Raw genomic sequence first — 20,361 nt, forward strand, 5'->3', positions numbered from 1 at the left:
GTTGTTTAAGGAATCAATACACACGAATGCAATCTCTCTTTCTCTCCATACACACATATGCACATAATGTATGTGTACAACGTACAAGGATGTGGTCAATAAAATATTGAAATGATATATATCATTTTGATACTCATATATAAATATCTGCATACTAAAAACCAACAGTAACAAGATTTAGGTTATTCCTTTTACTATTTACTCATGAAAGCTACTAAGGGAAAGTAATGGCAATGCATAGTTTTTGAAACAACAGAAAATTTCCAGTTAAAAAATTCTATATCCTTATAAGGTTAATTGTACATTTTTCTCCCTTCAACCTATGAATATAGAAACCAATGTTTGTCTTGAAATCATTCATTCTAGGACATTCTGGGAAATTAGTTTGCCTTTATTATAGCTCAAACTCACGTGTACTTTGAGTAATATTATTCTTATGTATCTATGAGCATGAAAGGAAGGAAGCAGCTTCACTGAGGATATGATATACTCCTGACTGGGTGAATGAAATAGATGTGACTGGTAGACAAATGAGAACGTATCATATATATTCCATGGAGAAGGAAGAAAAGCATAGGAATGCCTTAATTAATAAATGATGAGAAAGAGGGAAATATAAAGCCTATTTGCTCACGGATATGTATTTACTTTTAATTAATTTATTTTGTGGTGCAGAGGTTAGAACCCAAAGTATTTTGCCACTGAGTTGCATTCCCAGCCCTTGCCTACAGATATTTAAATGTTGCTTGATTTTGAAACATCCAAATATTTATCATGTACATGCAAGTTAATCCTAGATAGTAATTTTAAAAAATATTTGGATTTTACTCTTCAAAAGAAGAAAAGGTGACATTTCGTTGCCTACAGTCATTTAACTCTTTCATGGTTCCCCCGCCCAAGATGGAATTCTCCCAGTATTTCATAACTTCAGGGCGGGGTAGGCTATGCAGCTGCATTTTTATAGTCATTGGAACAAACTGAGACATGACAAGGAAAGTATCTTACCACTTGTGCCGGGACTTGTTCTGCCTTTGCAGCAGGAGTTCCTGGTCTTGGGTAAAACTGGTTAATAAAGAGACTTGGGAATCTGTACTCCTCCACAAGTTTCACTGTTTCTTGAAAATCCTGATCTGTTTCTCCAGGAAAACCACAGATAATATCTGTAGCAATTGTTATTCCAGGAACCCTACAAAATACCAAAAGAAAAATGTAAAAAATTGACTAGATAGCCATAATTATTTCATAGCCCTGACATTTTAAATAGTATGAGTTTTAAAATTACATTTTATTTTGAGGAAAGGAACCACTAGTAAATAGTTTTTAAAAGCTCCAAATACTAAAAGTTAGCTATAAGAAACAGTGGTCCCTTGGCCATCCTCAAAGATGTTTATGTCTAATGTCTTTGTTCTTGCCACTGCATTTAAGACATGCTTCTCCTGTTATTTCTAGATCCATTGATTTTTAGGTATATTATAATAGATGAGAGTTTAGCTCCTAAAGTATACTAGCCTTCACTTCCAACATAATTGGTGTGTAATTTCCAGTTAAATTAATAGCAATTCTGGTGGTAGAGCTGCAAAGGTATTGTTCACCAAGGAGTTCAGTGGTATACCACGAAGTTTTATTTATCAAAGTTTTAGAGTTGATAATCTATTTAAATTTAAATAATTTATTAAAAATTAAAATAGATTATTTGAATAATCTATTTAAAATTATGCTTAATATTCTACATTCCTAAGCTAATGTTTTCCACAAGCTCCATCAGATTTGTGAAAAATAAATACTATTTTTGGACACTATATAATTCATCAATCCACTGTTTTTTTCCTTTCTGAAAATGCCACTTCTGCTATCTTCAGGTATATACTGCTTTTATGATTAATTGCTATTATTTTTGAACACATGGTCTTCCTTTGTTTCTTTCCTGTGTTCATGGCTATATGTCTTTTTAAATCTTCATTATCCACCTCACCCTGTGTATGCCTTCAGTGACAGGGCAAAACTGCTTCCTCTCAGCATAGACATGCTGTCTTCAACATGTCCTCAGGAACATGCCCAATCCAGTGTGGTAAGCTTGGTGGTACACAGCACTCCAAGCTGATCACTCCTGATCACTTGTCAGGATTTTGCATGTGTCAAAACTGGCATAGCCAAATTCACTCTGATATATTTTTTTGTTGTTGCTGTTTGTTTTGAGTTTTGCATTTTTGAAGTAGTGCTGGGGACTGAACCCAGGGAATAAGTTCATGCTAGGAGGCAGTGGCTTTATCACTGAGCTACCACCCAGCCCCCCAGCCCTGCACACTTGTTTATTTACATGGCCCTACTCCTCCCTCTCATTTTTGCCAGTCCTGGGGCTTGAACTCAAGGCCTGGGCACTGTACCTTTTTTTTTTTTTTGCTCAAGGCTAGCACTCTACCACTTGAACCACAACACGGCTTCCAGCCTTTTCTGTTTATGTGGTACTGAGGAAACAAACCCAGGCTTCATGAATGGTAGGCAAAGATTCTACCACTAAGCCACACTTTTTAAGTACCAACTTTATTTTCAGTGTTTATTATTTCATGACACAATATGCCTTGGATTAGGACACAAGGCACAATCTGGAGATTCATGGTTTCTCAGTCTATGAAATTATCTTACATTATTTTTATAATAATTTATCTTTCTTACAGACTCTTCATTATTGAATGTTGAAACTACTGGATAGATATCCAGCTTTTTCTCCTATTTTCCATATATGTCCACTAGTTCTGGTTTCTGGAAAATTTATCTAAGCGTATTTTACATTCTTCTACTAGAATTTCAATATTATAGTTTTCATTTCTCATATTTCTTTCTTATTCTCCAACTTTCCTTTTCATAGTATCTTGTTTTTGTTTTAGAGATAAAACATCTTTTCTTACTTATCTGACGATATCATTAAAGTCTTCCTAATTTTTCTGCTCCCTGAATTTTACCAATTTCTTCCAGATTCTTGTACTGTATTCTCTCATATTAGTGGCTGAGACTTCTCATCAGTGAACAGTAACACTTGCTTGTTGTATTTTCACACTTAGGTGCAAAGTGTGAGTGGGAAGTTGCCTTTGTTTTTGAGAGGCCTAGATGTTAGTGGCTTGGGAGTTATTATCCTGTGGTCACTAGTATGCTACAATACTACAATATCCACTTGTATTTAACAGAACAATAATCACAGAATATTAAGTATTAAAAATTGGGAGCTATGAATACAAGAAAAGCATTTCAAATAATACAATGAATACCTATACCAAATTTCTGATCACATAAATGAAGATCCATATAGAATATCAATATTTTGTGGCATAAGAGAGAAAAAGGGATATAAATGAACAAAGTCAGAATATTGAATTCCTAATTAAACCTACAGCTTTGTACATGATGCATACTATGTCTGTATGAAAGAAGTAAGAAAAATTTGTTTCAGAAAATATTTTATTACTCTAATATATTTTGTCTCATCTAGTATTAATTTGGCTGAACTTTAATTAGTATAGATTTCAAGCAGTGGGGCTTTTCTTTCTGATGATAAATAAAAGAGACAGTTATACAGAAAAATAAACATTAGAAAATCATTTAAAAATCTTCCTGTGATATGGATATATTTTTCCCTTGTTCACATCTAATCATCAATCTTATATTTGAAAATCTATTCAGCTCTTATGCTTTTATAGTATGATGCAGATTAAAAGATCATTTTTCTAGACAAAAGACATGAGAGAAAAATTATATAAATAGTTTTGTTTCATTTTTATTATCTTTAGGGAGTTGTTATAAAGGGGTTTCAATCTAACATGTCAGTTTATGAAAACAATGATCCTGATATAATTTTCAATTAACTGGGTTTTCACTTTTAACTAGTTCTGAGCAAAAGAAATCCACAACTACAGTAAGAGGAGTAAATAATAGATAATAGCAGATAATAACTAAGAAGTCCATCTTCCCCAGGAATCTTTTTTAAAAAATAAGAAACTAAAATGCGGCAGACACAAGGACAATTGGCTATTGTCATAAGCTGTGTGTTGGAATGAAAGTGGCAACAGATTATGGTGATTCCCAAAGGAAAGTCCCACACTGACTTCCCATCATTCTTGAACCATGAGTGGAGCTAAATATTTTGTAACACCTGCTTACTTTGGCCTTTGGGTCCAATGTGTCAGGGGGAAGGAGTGGGGAAAGACAAACCGTTATAGGGGGTCATAATAATTGTTAAAGAAGATGTTGAATATGAGAATGTATTTGACAATCTGTATGGAAGATGGATTGATATTACAAGAGGGGAAGGGTTATATTGAATTATATTATTTAATAAGGAGAAACAGTTTAATTGGTTTCTAACTATGTAAAAATATAGCTTATGAGATGTACTGGAAGTAGAGACTGCACCCTAACATTAGATGAAGCTCATCTATACATTAATAAATATGTAAATGATGCCACTTACATTATTGACAATAATTTGGCCCTTTAGGTGAAAATAAAACCTCATTTACACAGTTAATTGCCTAGCAAGTATTTCTCCTCAGTAAGGGAAAATCACAGAAGTTTCAAATAGAGAAAACTCTAACTTGATATCTGATGACTTAAGTGGCTAAGAGGAAATTATAAGAAGTGTAAAATAGAATATTAATCCAAATATTTGGGATGCTAATTTGGGATAAACACTGCTTTTGAGAAGCTCTGAATTTTCAAAACACTCAAAAATTTGAAACTGTCATTTCCACAAATTTTATGAAGTATAATATATGTAATCACTAAGCAATATGTGTTCGTAAATTTAAAACAACTTTCTACATTTCTGTTTTCATAGTAGTTGGGAAAAAATTCTGAAATAAACATGTGAACGAAAATGTTCTGTTAAAAACAAGAATTTTTTGACTCATTTTTTTCTGTCTTATATTTACCAGCAAAATATGTTTGCTAAACAGTTTGGGAACAAAAGATGGAAAAGTCTAATTATGCACCTGACCTTATCAGAAGTAGTGTCACATTCAGTTATGAAACTGTCAGGTATGTGTAGCCATAGTACCTCTTGTTTGCAAGCCGTAGGCTAGGACTTAAGAAAAATCTACACATTTTAAGAGTTAACTATTTTACCCTGAATAAAAACACATACCTACACATACACTCGACTTTCAATATTGGAATTCAAACTTTTCCTAATTTTTACTTATCATTTGGTGTTTTATTGGCAAAAAATATGAGAGAAGTTCTACTTCAGTCTGTAAGTCAAGAAGTTATGTATTTTAAATTCTCCATGTGAAAAATTAGGACTATTACATATGTTACTTATCTCAAAAGAAAAGGACAAAAATGAGCAGCAAAGAATTGTAGCCACTGACAAAAGTAGTAGGCATAAACAACCATACATGATTTTTAAAAAGTTATTTTGGCCATGTTAAAATTTATCTCAAGACTATTAGGGAAAGAAACTTTGAGGTAGGTAGGGAAAATATATCATGAACTGAGTAAAAATGAAAACGTATCTAAATACATTTAATGTTTTGTGTTAGAAAGGTATAAAGTCAATAATTTAAGATTCCAAACTATACTTAAAATAAAACAAACAGAAAGAACAATGTAAGTCAGAGAAAAAAAAAGAAAAATCAGTAAATGTAAAAGGTTTATCTTTGGGGAAAAAAACTAAAAATGACTAAAGCATTAAATAGGATCATGAAAAAGACATGAAACACCAACTTCAGGCATGAAATGATATCCTTACTACAAATATTGTTAGCATTAAGAGAACTCACAAGTATTATAAAAATTATACATCAATAAATGCAAAATTTGGAAAATTCTTTGAAAGTAATAAGTTAGAATGGAACTGAAAATGGAATCAAGAAGGCCATATCAATATCCTTTTGTCTATTACAAAACTGAATTAGTAGTTCAATCTCTTGGTATTTTGTCATCAAGATAAAACATAACACACCAAACTCCATGAGCAGATGGCCTGGGTTAAGAAAAAATAAAATAATATACTTGAGGTGTTTTGGGTTTTTTTTTTTGGTCTGTACTGAGGCTTGAACTGAGGGGCCTTGTACTAATAAAAAGACAAATAACCAAAAAAAATCAGCACTAAAAGATCTACACAGATGGGAACGGGAGACAGGCATACTACAAGCTACCCAGTCATTAGCAGTCAGGCAAAATACATTCAGTAGAATGGCTATATTGAAGAAAGGCTGGAAAAGAATACATATTGCTACATATGGAGAAACAAACTCTCATCCGTTATAGCTGAGAATGTAAAATGGTGCATGCATTTTTGGAAAACAGTTTTGGAAATCATAACACTTATGTGACCTGAAATTCCATTCCTAAGTTATTTACCCAAGAAAAATAAACATGTATGTCCCCACAGACTTCTATGTGGATTTTCTCAGTGTTATTCTTCACAGTAGAACCAACTGGAAACAGTTTAGAGGTCTATTAACTGTTGAAGGGGTACATCAAATGTGTTATTGCCACAGAATGAAACTGACATACAAATAAAAGATCATACACCCACATGCATGAATCTCAAAAACATTCAAGTACAAGAGGAAAGACAAGAAGGTCTCCTTAGGATTCTATTTATATGAAATTTCAAGATCAAGGTTGCCTGGACTTACAGTTAGGGAGCACAACTACCTGCAAACAGGCATAATGAATGTATTCTAAAAGTGAATTGTGGTCATAGTTGTACAACTGTATATATCCACAAAGAAAATCTACAAAGTATACACTTCCATTGTGTGAAGGTTGTACCCTGTATAAACTATACCCAAGATTTGGAGGAGAAATGTTTTTTGAAGATAGGGAGAATGCAGGAATCCAGTCTCTAATATTCTTGTAAACAAGTCTTCAGGGCTGACCAACTGACAAGATATAGTAAAAATATACAATGTGGACAAAGAAGGGCAAAAGGGAAAGATATTAAAGAAAATGCGAAGGCAGAAAAGAGTATGTTCAGGGCTTGAAATCACTCAAAGACTTGAAGAAAGAGAACTTAAGACATTTCTTAAGTATATGTGACAGGAGGAAAGAATTAGTCTATATTGACAGAAGAAACAGGAGACATAATTCAACTTTTAATATCAAATCAGAATTTTATCAGTAATACTGAATTTACTATCATAGTTTTTAAAAATTTTATTTTATTGTAAAGATGCTTATAGAGGGGGTACAGTTACGTGAGTAAGTAATAAGTATATTTCTTGTCAAACATTGCTACCCGCTCCTTTGCTTTTTTCCTATTATCCTTCCCTCTCCCCCTGCTGAAGTTGTAAAGATAATTTCCACCATAGTGTACTACTATCATAGTTTTATGAAGAAAAAAAATCTTAAATGACCTGAGCTCAAAGAGGAAAAAGAACTCAATTTCTAAAAGAGAAAACACACACACACACGCACATAGATAAAGGCTGAAATGTCATTATGAGTAATCAAGACAAAGACCAGTATAGCTTGGAAGTTCATTTCTGGTCTTTTACATATGGCTGTCTGGGAGGAAGATCTTCCCTGGCCTAACTAAGATGGTTCCTAACTGGCTAACTGCATGCCTCTGAGCAGCTCACTACAGTAGAAGCATCCACAGATCAGTTTAGTGTGTTAGTACACAGGGCTCAGAATGGCCACAGTGTTCAACATACATTGGCAATGAACATCAAAACCCTTTAAAGAGATGTTAACAACTATCACTATTATAAAAACATAAGTGCCAGACACTATGCTAACAACCACTATTTTGTTAAATATACCTTTCTGTGAGAGAGATTCAGTGTCAGTCTCCATGAAAAATGGGGAAAGTACCAGCAGAAAGAAGCAGTTACAGAATCATGATTTTTTTTGGGGGGGGGGATTGGGATCAGTCATCAAGCTTGAATACAGGGTCTGGGTGCTGTCCCTGAGCTTTTTTGCTCAAGGCTAGCTAGCACTCTACCACTGTCAACTTGTGTGTTTTTTTGCTGGTTAATTGGAGATAAGAATCTCCAGAGCTTTCCTTCCTGGACTGGCTTCAAATTGTGACCCTCAGATCTCAGCCTCCTGAGTACACAGGATTACAGGTGTGAGCCACCAGTGACTGGTCAGAATTAGTTTTAAGTAAAGGACAAATCTGATCTGAAAACTTGGTCACTCATTACCTAAAGCAATCGTTCTAATCCAAGTCATTGATGCCCTTAAAATCTCAATGTGCTGTAAGTACTGGCTGATCAGAAGTTATTATTAATAATTTTTATATACCATTTGCTATAATATAGTGATACCTACAATTAGTATGTCTAGGATAATCTTATTAGATGAGCAGAGAAGCTCAAAAGCTATGTACATATGACAATATAAGATGATGTTAAGTGAAATGAACCCCAAGATATGGACAAAAGAGGTTTTTCTTTGTTGGAATTGTATTTTAAAGGGAAGATACTTGGGTCTATAGAAGGTAAAAGATTTAGGAAAGGTTACCAGGCCATTGCTGGTACAATTTGAATTCAAATCTGAAATTTCCAACTCAATTGGTACTGTTTTTACTATTCATTTTGAGTTTTAAAAAAAAGATACTTTAAACCTAACTGGTTACAGGTTGAATTTATTCCAAGATATGACTTAGTTTTGTTCCTGTCATTATCATTATTCACCGAAAAACAAGTAGATGACATTATTCCTTTTGCAGATGGTTCCAGGATAAACAGTGGCAACAGTGTCAGAGATATCAGAATTCAGACATAGGCTATCTTCTACCACTCATGCTTGCCTGCATGGTTGTGAGGATGGAGGGAAGTAATGAATGAAAGGAATTTAAGCTTGCAGCTGACAGACAGTAGGTACTTAAGGACTGTCTGATTCCCTAAGAGACTAACAGATGTGAGGAATCCACTCGCACCAACTACTCTGACCTGTACTTCTCCAACACCTCACACCTATGGTCCATATTTCTGCTCACATTTGAGGTTACCTAGTGTCACAGATAAGTATTAGAAAATTATAGAAGAAGCATATGATGAGAACATAGGAGATACAAAGACCTTAAATATAATTAGTTTGTCTTTATCACAAATGATATTAACTAAAATTGGAAGAAACTGACATTTGGTGAGCTGGTTTATATGTAAAGTGTAAGGAATTTAAAAAGGCTCCAAATCTGAATAACATTCTGGCTACAGGGAAATGTGACAAAAGTCCTAAAATATCTAATGAATGGATCATACTGGCATTTTGTATTTCTGAAAGTTTACAATATTAAAAGAGATTGCACAAATACAAATTGGCCATTACAAGTTGAAAACTAAAATATAATCTTGCCTCAAGGTTTTACATAAAAGTAACCAGATTAAGTCAGGCACAGATGGCTCACATCTAGCTAGACAACAGGCTGAGGTTTGGAAGATTTGCAATTGAAGCTAGCCAGGTTAGAACGAAACTATATCTAAAAACTGGGCTGAAGGAATAGCCCAAGTGGTAGAGTGCCAGCTGAGTGACTAAGTATGAGGCCCTGAATTCAAGTCACAGCACAGGAAACAAAAAGTAATCGGCTTAAAGAGAAGTTCTTCATGAAATTTTCTATTTGGAAGTTTGCTCAATTAAACAGATTCCTTCCTCCCTCCCTCTCTTCCTTCCTTCCTTCCTTCCCTAACAATCTCCCTAACATCCATTGTCCATTATGTCTCCAGTCTTGGGTCTTTTCTCAGTTCATTCCTCTCTTTCCCTCCTTCCCTCCCTCCCTCCCTCTTTCCCTCCCTTCCTCCTTCCCTTCCTTCCTTCCTTCCTCCTATTCTTTAATCAGGGAGTTCTTTTCTTAATGACCTAGAACCACCCTCTTAATGTAAACTATCTTACTGTGATAGTGGCAGAATGGCATGTTTCTAATCAATGAAGATTAAAACTAAGGGATGAAGATTAAAGAAATGTAAGATAAAGTGCTTTGTCAACACTGGTTTGTTTTTGGCTACATCACTAAATTTCTTCCATGTCAGGGCCCTATCTAGTTGTATATAAAATTTTATGTGTATTTTTTCTTGGGGGGAGAGGTCATAATATTCTTCTGATTCTTTATTACACATTTTTATTGTTATTATATAGGTGATGTACAGAGGGATTGCAGTTACATAAGTCAGGTAAAGAGTACATTTTTTTTTTTTTTGGACAATGTCATCGCTTCCCTTGTGTTTTTCTGATTCTTAAAGGCACCTAAGACCCAAATGAGAATACTAACCATTTCTGAGAGCACTTTTAGATCAACCAAAAAATATCAGGAAAGTAGATTATAGGGCAGTAAGGTGATTGATCTAGTTACAATCTGTTCATTATACATTTCTACTAAAACAAAGAAAACAAGGTATCCAACTAATCTGAGTTGAAATTGTAGTAACAGATTCAGTTTGATCTTGAGTCATAAGATATTACTTGCTTGATGGGCAAGTAGACAAATGTCAGGTGTAATCAATTTCATAGTGTTGAATATCATAGAAAGTAACTAATACAAAATCAGTCCCAGGTTCACTATTCCCTGTTAGAAATTAGTGTAATGTAGTTTATTCTTCCTGTAACAACTCTAATCTAAACCATCACATTTACCAATGTTCATATTCTTCCCCTTTAGTAGCACATTTACACACCACATTCTCTAATAAAAATCAATGAGCAATTAGTAATAAAAAGACAGGCCTTCAAAAAATCTCAACCTTATTTCTCTGCAAATGATAAAAAAGAGCATAAATTACATAAATGTATTTCTATAAATATGAATTCGTTTTAGAGAATAGCTGTAACAATTTTTGGCTCTAAGAGAAGTTTAACCCTACCTGTTTTAAAAAACGTTTTTTTCACATACTAGACAATATCTTCTTGTTAGCATACATATTAATGATATATGATATAATCAAAGATAGGCATTCAATGCCTCTCAGAAAAACTTGGTACCAAATAGTTTCTTAAAGTTATTTCCTATTTTTGAAAGCAATAAAACTTTCAATAACTTAAAAATATCCAGTTAAATTTGATCATTTAGTGAAATCATTTAAATTTGATCCAATTTTACTGTTTCACTGTAAAATATCATGTGTGACAGAAGGGAAGGACACAATAGCAAATGACTTGCTAACATTTTGCAAATGAGACTAGAATTTAAAAGGACAAAACCAAACCAAAAAGTGTCTTAAATCCCTGTACCAAAAACTGCTCAAGTATATGGGAAAATTGCTTCTGAGACTCAAAAGAAAAATAGCTGTCAAATATGCTTTGAAAAAAATAATAAAGGGTGGGGACAAATAGAAAAGGCAACACCAGAGATTTAGTGTTATCTATTACCTTCCTAAACCTGGTGTGAATCCAAAATATACAGTTTGGCTTCAAGCAAAAATCAAATGAATCATCAACTGTTAACAAAAAAATTAAATAACTACAATGTTAAGGGAGTTTTTCTCCCAGTAACACTAGGCTTACATTCCATGGCAAATGTTTTGGAATGAACACAAAGCCTTACATAAGACCAAAGATATTGCTTTAAAAATTAAAAGTAAGCACACTGGATAATACTATTATGATAGTTAAAAGGAACCATATTAAATTTCATGGAATTTTTATACATGTTATTAAAATCATTTTCTGACGCTGCTGGATGGAGGGAAGGTGTTTGATGTCTATGGTACTGTTAACACAATTCTTATATGAGTTTTTCTGTTGTCATGGCAACATGAATTATAAGGTTCAATGAAGCTGAATTCAGTAATGTGTATTTTTCTGTTATTCAAGGTGAAAGGAAATGAAACATTTCTAACATTCATAAACTGCAGCAAATGTCTGAATTCCATTTAGAGATAAGATGATAATTACTAAAGTAATTAGAATTCTTCCTGGATGGAATTATTTTGCACACAGTGGAAATTCAGATTTGGGAATGAAAGCAGGGGCCAAAGTATATTCAGCATCAGTAATTAATTACAGCACAAACCAATATGCCATTCTGATACCCTGGAACCGACCATACCTGCTTTTGACTGCTTCTGACTACAATAGCAAGGAAGCCTGGCCCCCAGCCTCATCCCTTAAGTCAGAAAGATAAAGTAGGTGAAATCATTTTATTCAAGAGAAAATCCAATTATAGAAATAATCAACTTTCCCCTCTTGCTTTATTTTTTCATATTTGAAAGGGCATTCACATTAGCAGAACCAATTAAAAGAATATTTTCTTCCTTTAAGGACAGTGCAAAAACTACAAAGTTGGGCAAGTTTCTTAAATCTTATAAAATTAAACTTTGAAGAAAACCACTTATTGAAATTTTAGACACTCAAACCAAGATCATAGCATTCTTTAATGGAAAAACTAATTGGAAGGTGACTAAATACCAGGTCTCAGGAAGAACTTAGGAGAATTATACACACAACACAGTTCCTTGACTATCCAGCCCATTATCTAACAAGAATTCAGTCTATTATTTCCAATAGATGAGTTCTATAGCACTCAGACATTATACTGCAGCCAGGCCTGGTGAGAGGGATTGTGGTTCAAGGCCCATTCAGGCAGTAACTAGCAATACCAATCTCTCAACTACCAAGTCACAGGCTTTGGTAGCACGTATCTATAGCTATCCTGGTGATTAAGAGGCATATAGGTAAGGGGATCGAGGTCTAAAGCTAGGCCTACTTGGAAAATAACTGAAGCAACAAAATGGCTGAGGCTGTACTTCAAGTGGTAAAGTAATGACCAGCAAATCTGAGGCTCTGAATTCAAACTCCAGTGTCAACAAAGACTAAAAGAGAGAGCATTACACTTTCAAGTCTTATGTCATTACTAAAGTACTATGTGTATAGACATCATCATTACACTAAACATGAATTTGTGTGTGTGTGTGTATGTGTGTGCTACTGTTCTCTAGCACTAACTCAGCAACCAACATTGCTGTGCAATCTCCTCACACCAATACAAAACATTCTCCTTTGTGGACCACATATTGGCTGCAATTTTCTAGATTTTCTCTTGGCAAGGTCACTCATAGCCCCTCCTTAGAGGCCCTGTGGTAGTCTGCTCCTGTCTTCTTGGTACCTATCACCTCCTCATCAGACTAGTACACAAAGTAGGGCTTGGTCCACATACCCACAGTGCAGAAGTAAGGCAGCACACGTCACAGGCAGTGGGGCTTCAAAGAGGTGACCAATGAATGAGGGTGCAGTGCTCAGAGCTAGAGAGAGGACAGTGAGGTGAGTAAATTCAACATAGCAACAGGCCTTACTGACCTCTGGATGACTCATCCCTGCATGACTAGTGAGTCTCCACATATTACTTTGAAGATCTGCAAGTTCAGAGGATCTGGGGAGTGGAGGGGATCTCCACTCCCCTGGGCTTTTAAGTAACTAGCTTCTCTGTGGGGAAAGTTCAGACATATGGGCACTGGGGCCCACTTGGTTACCTTCAATGAGGTCATTGTTTCTCAGGTGAATACTTTAAAAAGATGCTTTGATGTGGTGGTAAGGACACTGTTTCACCTTAGATTTTTATACACAGAAATAGAAATGTTGAGGGTGAGTCAAGGCACTCCTGAAACAACTCGAGGTTTTGGGCAAACGTGGGCTAGAACTTGGAGGGAGAGTGGAGCACGGAGTCTTGGAAGCAAAGTGAAGGTCTCCCTGGGAGATGATTCTTGGCGGTGCTGCCTCTGCTCTTGCAGGAATGAGTGAGGACGTCATTCTCAAACCGCATGCTCGTGGAGGACGTAACTGCACAAGTTCTCACAGATGAGGGTCCACAAGAACTGCAGAGGGGAGGGACAGAGGTGGCCAAGAACCTTTCACATAGAAAGTCACACGCACCTTGCCTGCCCATTAAACACTCTGGCCTTTATGCCAGGGGAATGTCATTCTCTTGGATCCCCGTTTGGCCCATGCCTGGCTGGCCTGTCACTGTGGTTATTTTCCAGCTCTCAGAACCATGCAGCCCTGCCCAGCCACGCGTCAGTGCCCCAGAACACTCTGTGGCTCCTGCTGACTCTGAGTAACTCCATCTGCTTCAGTGCCCACAGCTGCTCAGGCAGCCAGCCGTCCCTCCTCACACGGGGTCAGCAGCTCTGCCAGGCTCCAGTCACTTTCCTGCTCATGGGAGCTGCTCCTCCCAAGAAATGCTTCAGAACTCAAGAACAAAGCCACCATGTCCGGTGATACTAGGACACACAATTCCCCAAGTCACCATTTAGGGAAGAAAACAGTATTAGTTGCTCATGAATTAGCTCACTATTGTGCTGAAATTGTGGCATTTTCTAACTTTAGCCTTTCTGAAATAATATTACTAACACTTATGAATGTTGATGTCTCAATGCTTCTCAAACACTGATTCATCTACAACAGGCAATACATTTTTTTCCTCAGCTTAATACGTTTTTAAACTGAGGGAAAAAATGTGGCAATGGAAGTACAGAGAGATTCGGTAACCTGCCCTAAAATGCAAAGCAATAAGCAGGACAGCCTGTATCTAGATCCTTGAGGTTTGCTTTCAGTTTGAGGTCTTAAGTGACAAGCTGCCTTCTACTCTGGATGGTGACTACTGAGTGGTACTAGATACACCCTTATTCTAGAAGGCTCCCTTCTCTGATAACAGTGATAATAAGCAGATGTCACTGTACAATGACTTGTCTGAGACTATGAAAGCACCGGTGTTACTAAATAAATGAGACACTGGACATTCACTTTGCATTTGTGCCTCCAATATGAAATGACTACTCTCACATTCAAAGACAAGGGCACTGAGAGGGCGCTTGCTCATGGTGATGGACCCATGGTGCAGAGGGAAGGCCAAAGAATAGGATTTCCAGCTCTTGGAGCTTTCCTTACACAGCTGTTTTAGTTAAGGGAAAAAAATACAGAAAAAAGCCCTCTGTACATAGCATGTCTGTGCCAATAGCTAACAACAACAACAAAAAAGATCTGCAAGAAAGCTTGTGTTTCATCCCACTCATATTCAGTGGTGTCAAAATGAGGATGAGAACGAGTTTAGAACAATTAGTGGATACAATGCACCCAGCTCTGGGAGCAAACAAATATTGCAGGAGTGTTTTAACATCAAGCCCCAAGTCCCCAGGGCCCAGTGAGGAGCACTGCTTACATTACCTTTGGCAAAAGAACTGCAGCAGTCTTCAGATTACTATAGCAGTGTGCCATACCAAATCTGGCATCGTTCACAGGCCATGCACAAGAAAAAATTATCTGCCACCTGAGAAACCCGCATTCAAGTACTGACCACAAATTACGACAAAGAACTTCTCTTTTATGGTACTGGCTTCTATGGTTTCTTCATGGCCTTGATCTCCAGTGCTTCCCTAGGACTTCGAGAGGTGACTAGGTCCTGGGGGCAGAGAGTAGCACCCTTGGAAATAAGGCTGGAGGTTGAATGAAGCACCCTCTCTTTTGCCCTCTGTCCCATGTGGGAGCATTTACTCTGTGCCACCTATGAGATACGCCCCCCACCAGACATTAAACTTATGGGCTCTTGATCATGGACTTCTGGACTCTAATTCTGGGAGAAATCTATTTGTTGTTTATAAATGATGCTGTCTGTACATTGTTATAGTAGCAGGGAAGGACTCAGACCAAAATGTCAACATCTTCTGCAAGGGGGTAAGGTTCATTTGCAGATATTCAGGAATGTAAAGACTCTGAACAGGGGAAGAAAGAATTAAACACTAAGTAATTGTCTCTTTACCTGCTGAATAATCCTTGGAAGTCATTTAGAATAATAAACCAATACTTTTTATCAGCCCTTCCTATGCATGAATAATTAGTTATAATACAACATACATTTACTCATAATTTTGGTATATACAAATGATGGTTGGGCTAGCTCACAGAGAGAATTAGTAAAGGACAAAATCTTGCAAATAAGTGTACGAATGTGAGTGATGCTACTAGCCTGACAATCCCTGATGAAGCCTTGACTTAAAAGGAAAAACTGTGGGTACAACAAGGCACAGTAGAACCACAGAGCTGCCTCCTGACAAAGAACACATCTGAACCAAGTAGGGAAAGGATGGTAGGACAAGGACTCAGTCTATCTGGGCAGCTCCATTCCCAGCCAACAGTTCCAAGTTCTGACCAAAAAATGAGCCAAACACCAGGAGCTAAGAGACCACGGATGGTTATATCTGCACAATGGTCCAAGCCATCTCCTGAATACAAAGGCACATATTTCCACATAGCTTTGAAGACAAAGTTGTTTGTGATTTTATGAAGAAACCTGCACAGAATGGAAACATAAATAAATAATGTGACAGAAATGACTCTGGGGGAGCAACATACACAGGAAGGCCCTGCCTCTGACAGGGGGATAGATAGAATGAAAGTGTGGAGTTCAATGGTGGATGCATGAAGCCAGGACCCACTCCTGAAGGTGTTCCAAAGTGGATGCTGCCCAGAACTGTCCCTGGAGAATAGATATGGAATGAAAAACCAACTTTGCACAGACCTTTAGAGTCTGAAAGATCTTTGGTGCTCCCAACTGGGATCATTTCTTAAAAATGTAGGAAGAAGAGCTACTTCACTGACTTTCTGAGGTGGCCGAGGTGACCTTGCCAATAAAAACAGCAATGTAAACAATATAGTTGATTTTAGTTTTCTAAAAGTCACACTTAAAAATGTAACAAATACCAGGTGCTGATAGCTCATAACTGTAATCCTGGCCACTCAAGGGGCTGAGATCTAAGAATCATAGTGCGAAACCAGCTCAGGCAGGAAAATCCATGAGACTCTTATTTATTGCTAGGTAACCACCAAAAAGCCAGAAGTAGAGCTGTGGCTCCAGGGGCAGCTAGCCTTTGAGCAAAAAGCTGAGGGACATTACCTCGATCCTGAGTTCAAGCCCAAGGACAGGCACACATGTGTGCACGCGTGCACACACACATATGTATGCAGACACGCACATGCAACACACACAATATGTAACAGGTAAAATTAGTAACTTACTTTGTGGTATGAGATATTGAACTCAGAGTCTCTTGTTTGTTTGGCAAACACTTGAGCTTTTAGTTTGTTTTCAGATAGGGTCTTTTGCTTTTGCTTGGGCTGTCTTGGACCACGATGCAACTACCTTAGCTCCTTGAGTAACTAGGAGTATTGGCATGAAAGACCAAGTCTGCCTTGTTTTGAGATTGGGTCTCACTGCTTTCACAGGGTTGACTTTGAGCCATATCTTTGTATCTCTGCCTTTCTAGGAACTAGAAGTATGGATGGGCATGAGCTGCCATGGACTGCTTGAAATTAGGAACTCTAAAATGTAATCATTTCAATACATAGTCCATATAAAAACGAATAGCAGATTACATTTTCCCCTATTCTAAGACTTTGAAATTTAGTATGTATTATACAATTATAGCATGTATCAATTTATTCTAGCCACATTCCTCATGCTCAGCATACACCTGGCTACAGTACTGATAATACAGGTATAGAGAAAAGATGAATAAACCCTCTAATTCAAGGAAAGCAAGAACAACGGCATCCAGGTAAAAAGAAAACACACACTATGGGAAGTGGTAAATCTGAATGGGACAAGAGGAATGTACAGCTTGAAAGGATCTGCAAAGGCTTTTGTGAAGAGCAGTGCCCCTCGAAGCTGTGGGCACCAGTACTACCATGCTAGCACCATCCAAGCAATCACTATGATGAAGAAGAGAGGCTGCGGGCTTCAGCCAGGATGGTGATAGTTAAAAGATAGCCCAAATGACCAACAGTAGCAAGTAGCTATGGAAGACTCAACTTTTCCCCTGGTAGTTTACAAGATAAGAGAGAAAAAGCAGTTCAGAATAAACAAAAAGAAAACTTCTCTCACCAGAAATCAAATACAACTTAGATAACTATTTCTCTAGACTGAAAAATCACACCCCAACCTCTCTAATGTTAGACTGTATCATTCATAGTTAAATGCTTAGGGTTTGGGATGTAGCTCAGTGGCAGAGCTCTTCCACAGCAAGTGCAAGCAAGACTCTTGGTTAGATCCTCTGAGTAGCAACAACAAAAGTTTCACATCAAAGATTTGAAAAGCGGATACAAATAGCTAATGCTATGTTTTAATGCAATTTATCAATCTATTTTGATGCTGCACATGAAATATTAAAGAATAATTTCTTCATTATTTTGACTATATTAATGTGATTTTATCCCACTATGTGCCACGATCCACGAATACTGTAGGCCAGAGATATTAAGCATTAAATTCCAATGCATCAAACAATTAAAAACTTTACCAAAATCCTTAGCAAATCATCAAATATCACATGTGACAGGCAATCACTGTAGGCTACATGATAAAGTTTATAAAGAAAATCTGAAGCCAGGCACCGGATGGCTCACGCCTGTAATCCTAGCTACTCTGGAGGCTGAGATCTGAGGATCATGGTTCAAAGCCAGCCCGGGCAGGAAAGTCCATGAGATTCTTATCTTCAATAAATCACTATAAAACCAGAAGTGGCACTGTGGCTCAAGTGGTAGAGCGCTTGCTTTGAGCTGAAGAGTGCAGGGACAGCGCCCAAGCCCAGAGTTCAAGCCTCACAACTGACAAAAAAAAAAAAAAAAAAAAAAAAAAAAGATATGATTTTTCAGAGTAATAGTGAAAAAGAAAAAAACACTAAGGCAGGAAAGAAATCTGACACCAAAAACTGTATTTTAACAAATGGGAAATTCAGTTTAAAGTAGTTACATGATTTTATTCCAGTGTTTCATTCAGACCTTCTGTTTTAATTACTTTTTTACAAATTTAAATCTCTGGATGGTATGCATAATTCCAATAAATACATCAGCATGAGATTCCTTAGTAGCTGGATACCTGGTAACATCTTTCATTCATGCATGTGTTCCTGGTGCAAAGAAATTATATTATTTCAAATATTTTAAAATGTTTTCTATTACTGTTTAGCATAACTGCAGGTTACCTCACAAATCACTGCTTTCCTTTTGTACTCTTGGTCTGAGTCTCAGAGAAAAGAAACTTATTTGTGGTGCTGTGTACAGAAGTCAATAATAGCTCATAAGTAACCTCAGATTGGTTTGCTTCCATGTGATGGTAGATGTTAGAACGGAGCTTTCTGTCAAGTGCAAGTAAAAGCTATGTACATATAGTTTTGCTTCATATCCTTGAACCCACTCTGACACTGTTTCCCAATGCTGTTAAGAGCTACAGAGGGAAACACGTGTTCAGATTAGCTATGATGGCTCTGTTAGCCTAGCAACAGTCATTGGTCTCCCAGGAAAGTTTATCATCACATGGGCACCTGCTGTCTTGCCAGCTTCCCAGCTTCAGGTGTGGGCTAACGGTAGACAGAGAGCATGGAGTTTGAGCGAGAGGGTTGGAGAAATCGGGGAAAGGGCAACATGCTTAAGTCATTTTTTTTTTTTTTTGCTGTTTTCATTTCTTGAAAAAATAATTGTTTAGGTGTAACCTGCAGTTGAAACTGAGGAATCTGAAAGTAATGAATTTCAGTGTGTGTGGTAGTTCAAGGTCAACATACTTTGGACATATTAAGACATTTGTTCCTAGTACAAGTATTTCAAGGGAGAAAGATTAGCTTTTAAGATGAATAAAGAAATCTTACTTTATACTCTGAAATAAAGAATGAATTAATGAATTTAAAACCATTCACTCACATTTCTCTCCAGTGAATGAAGATTTTGTGAGGCTATTCTGTTTGAATCCAAAACTTACATGATACAAAAGATTAATAGTAGCCAGTAACAAATCATTAATAGGTCTATTTACTGTAGCACACTCTGATCTAACTTTGCTCTGTGATGGTAACCACTCAGAAAATACATATTTTATCTCAACTTGAGGGAACAGTATCACATGAGCTTTATCACAGGGACACAGGACTTCAGACCATGATTGTTTCATGAGTAAAAAATGAGTGACTTAAGACAAAAAGCTCAACATCCCTAAACTTCATTTCTATTCATTCTCTAATAAATACCATCTGTTGTGTACTTTAGGGATATAATACCCGTCAAAACTCCATCGTATTATGAGAACCGGCACCAAGTTGATCTGAAATGCATATTTGAACAGATGTGTTTAAATTACATCTCCGTCTATCCACATGCATAAATTCAGAGCAAGCGTGTGTTGATTTAAAATGCATAAAAAAGGGATTTGGAGATGCATCCAAAGTGAACAGCATCTCAACGGATCAAGGCTCACATTACAAAAGGTCATTACTAAAAATAAAGTTTGCATTTATTAAAGGTTTGGTGGGGGGAGTTTTCATGAGAAGTGACTGAGTATTTGCTGCACAAAATCAGCCACTGAAACTATACTAATTTTTTACAACTCTTCCATGTAAAACATTCAAGCTGTCATACGTGGATGGGAAAAAGTGGAGTAGGAGACAT

The 20,361-nt window shown here is 36.6% G+C and overlaps 1 protein-coding gene across 2 annotated transcripts in view; it reads right to left on the reverse strand.

The window, feature by feature from the left end:
- Positions 1 to 20,361, reverse strand: part of Cdkal1 (CDK5 regulatory subunit associated protein 1-like 1) — a 520,358-nt gene that overhangs the window by 147,196 nt on the left and 352,801 nt on the right. For both annotated transcript variants that reach the window (XM_013030462.1, XM_013030461.1), the window contains one exon: positions 1,006 to 1,186. In XM_013030462.1, coding sequence (XP_012885916.1) covers positions 1,006 to 1,186 — 181 coding nt within the window. The remainder of the gene's footprint in view (positions 1 to 1,005; positions 1,187 to 20,361) is intronic.

Source organism: Dipodomys ordii, unplaced genomic scaffold (genome assembly GCF_000151885.1).
Source record: "Dipodomys ordii isolate 6190 unplaced genomic scaffold, Dord_2.0 Scaffold130, whole genome shotgun sequence".
Taxonomy (NCBI): Eukaryota; Metazoa; Chordata; class Mammalia; order Rodentia; family Heteromyidae; genus Dipodomys; species Dipodomys ordii.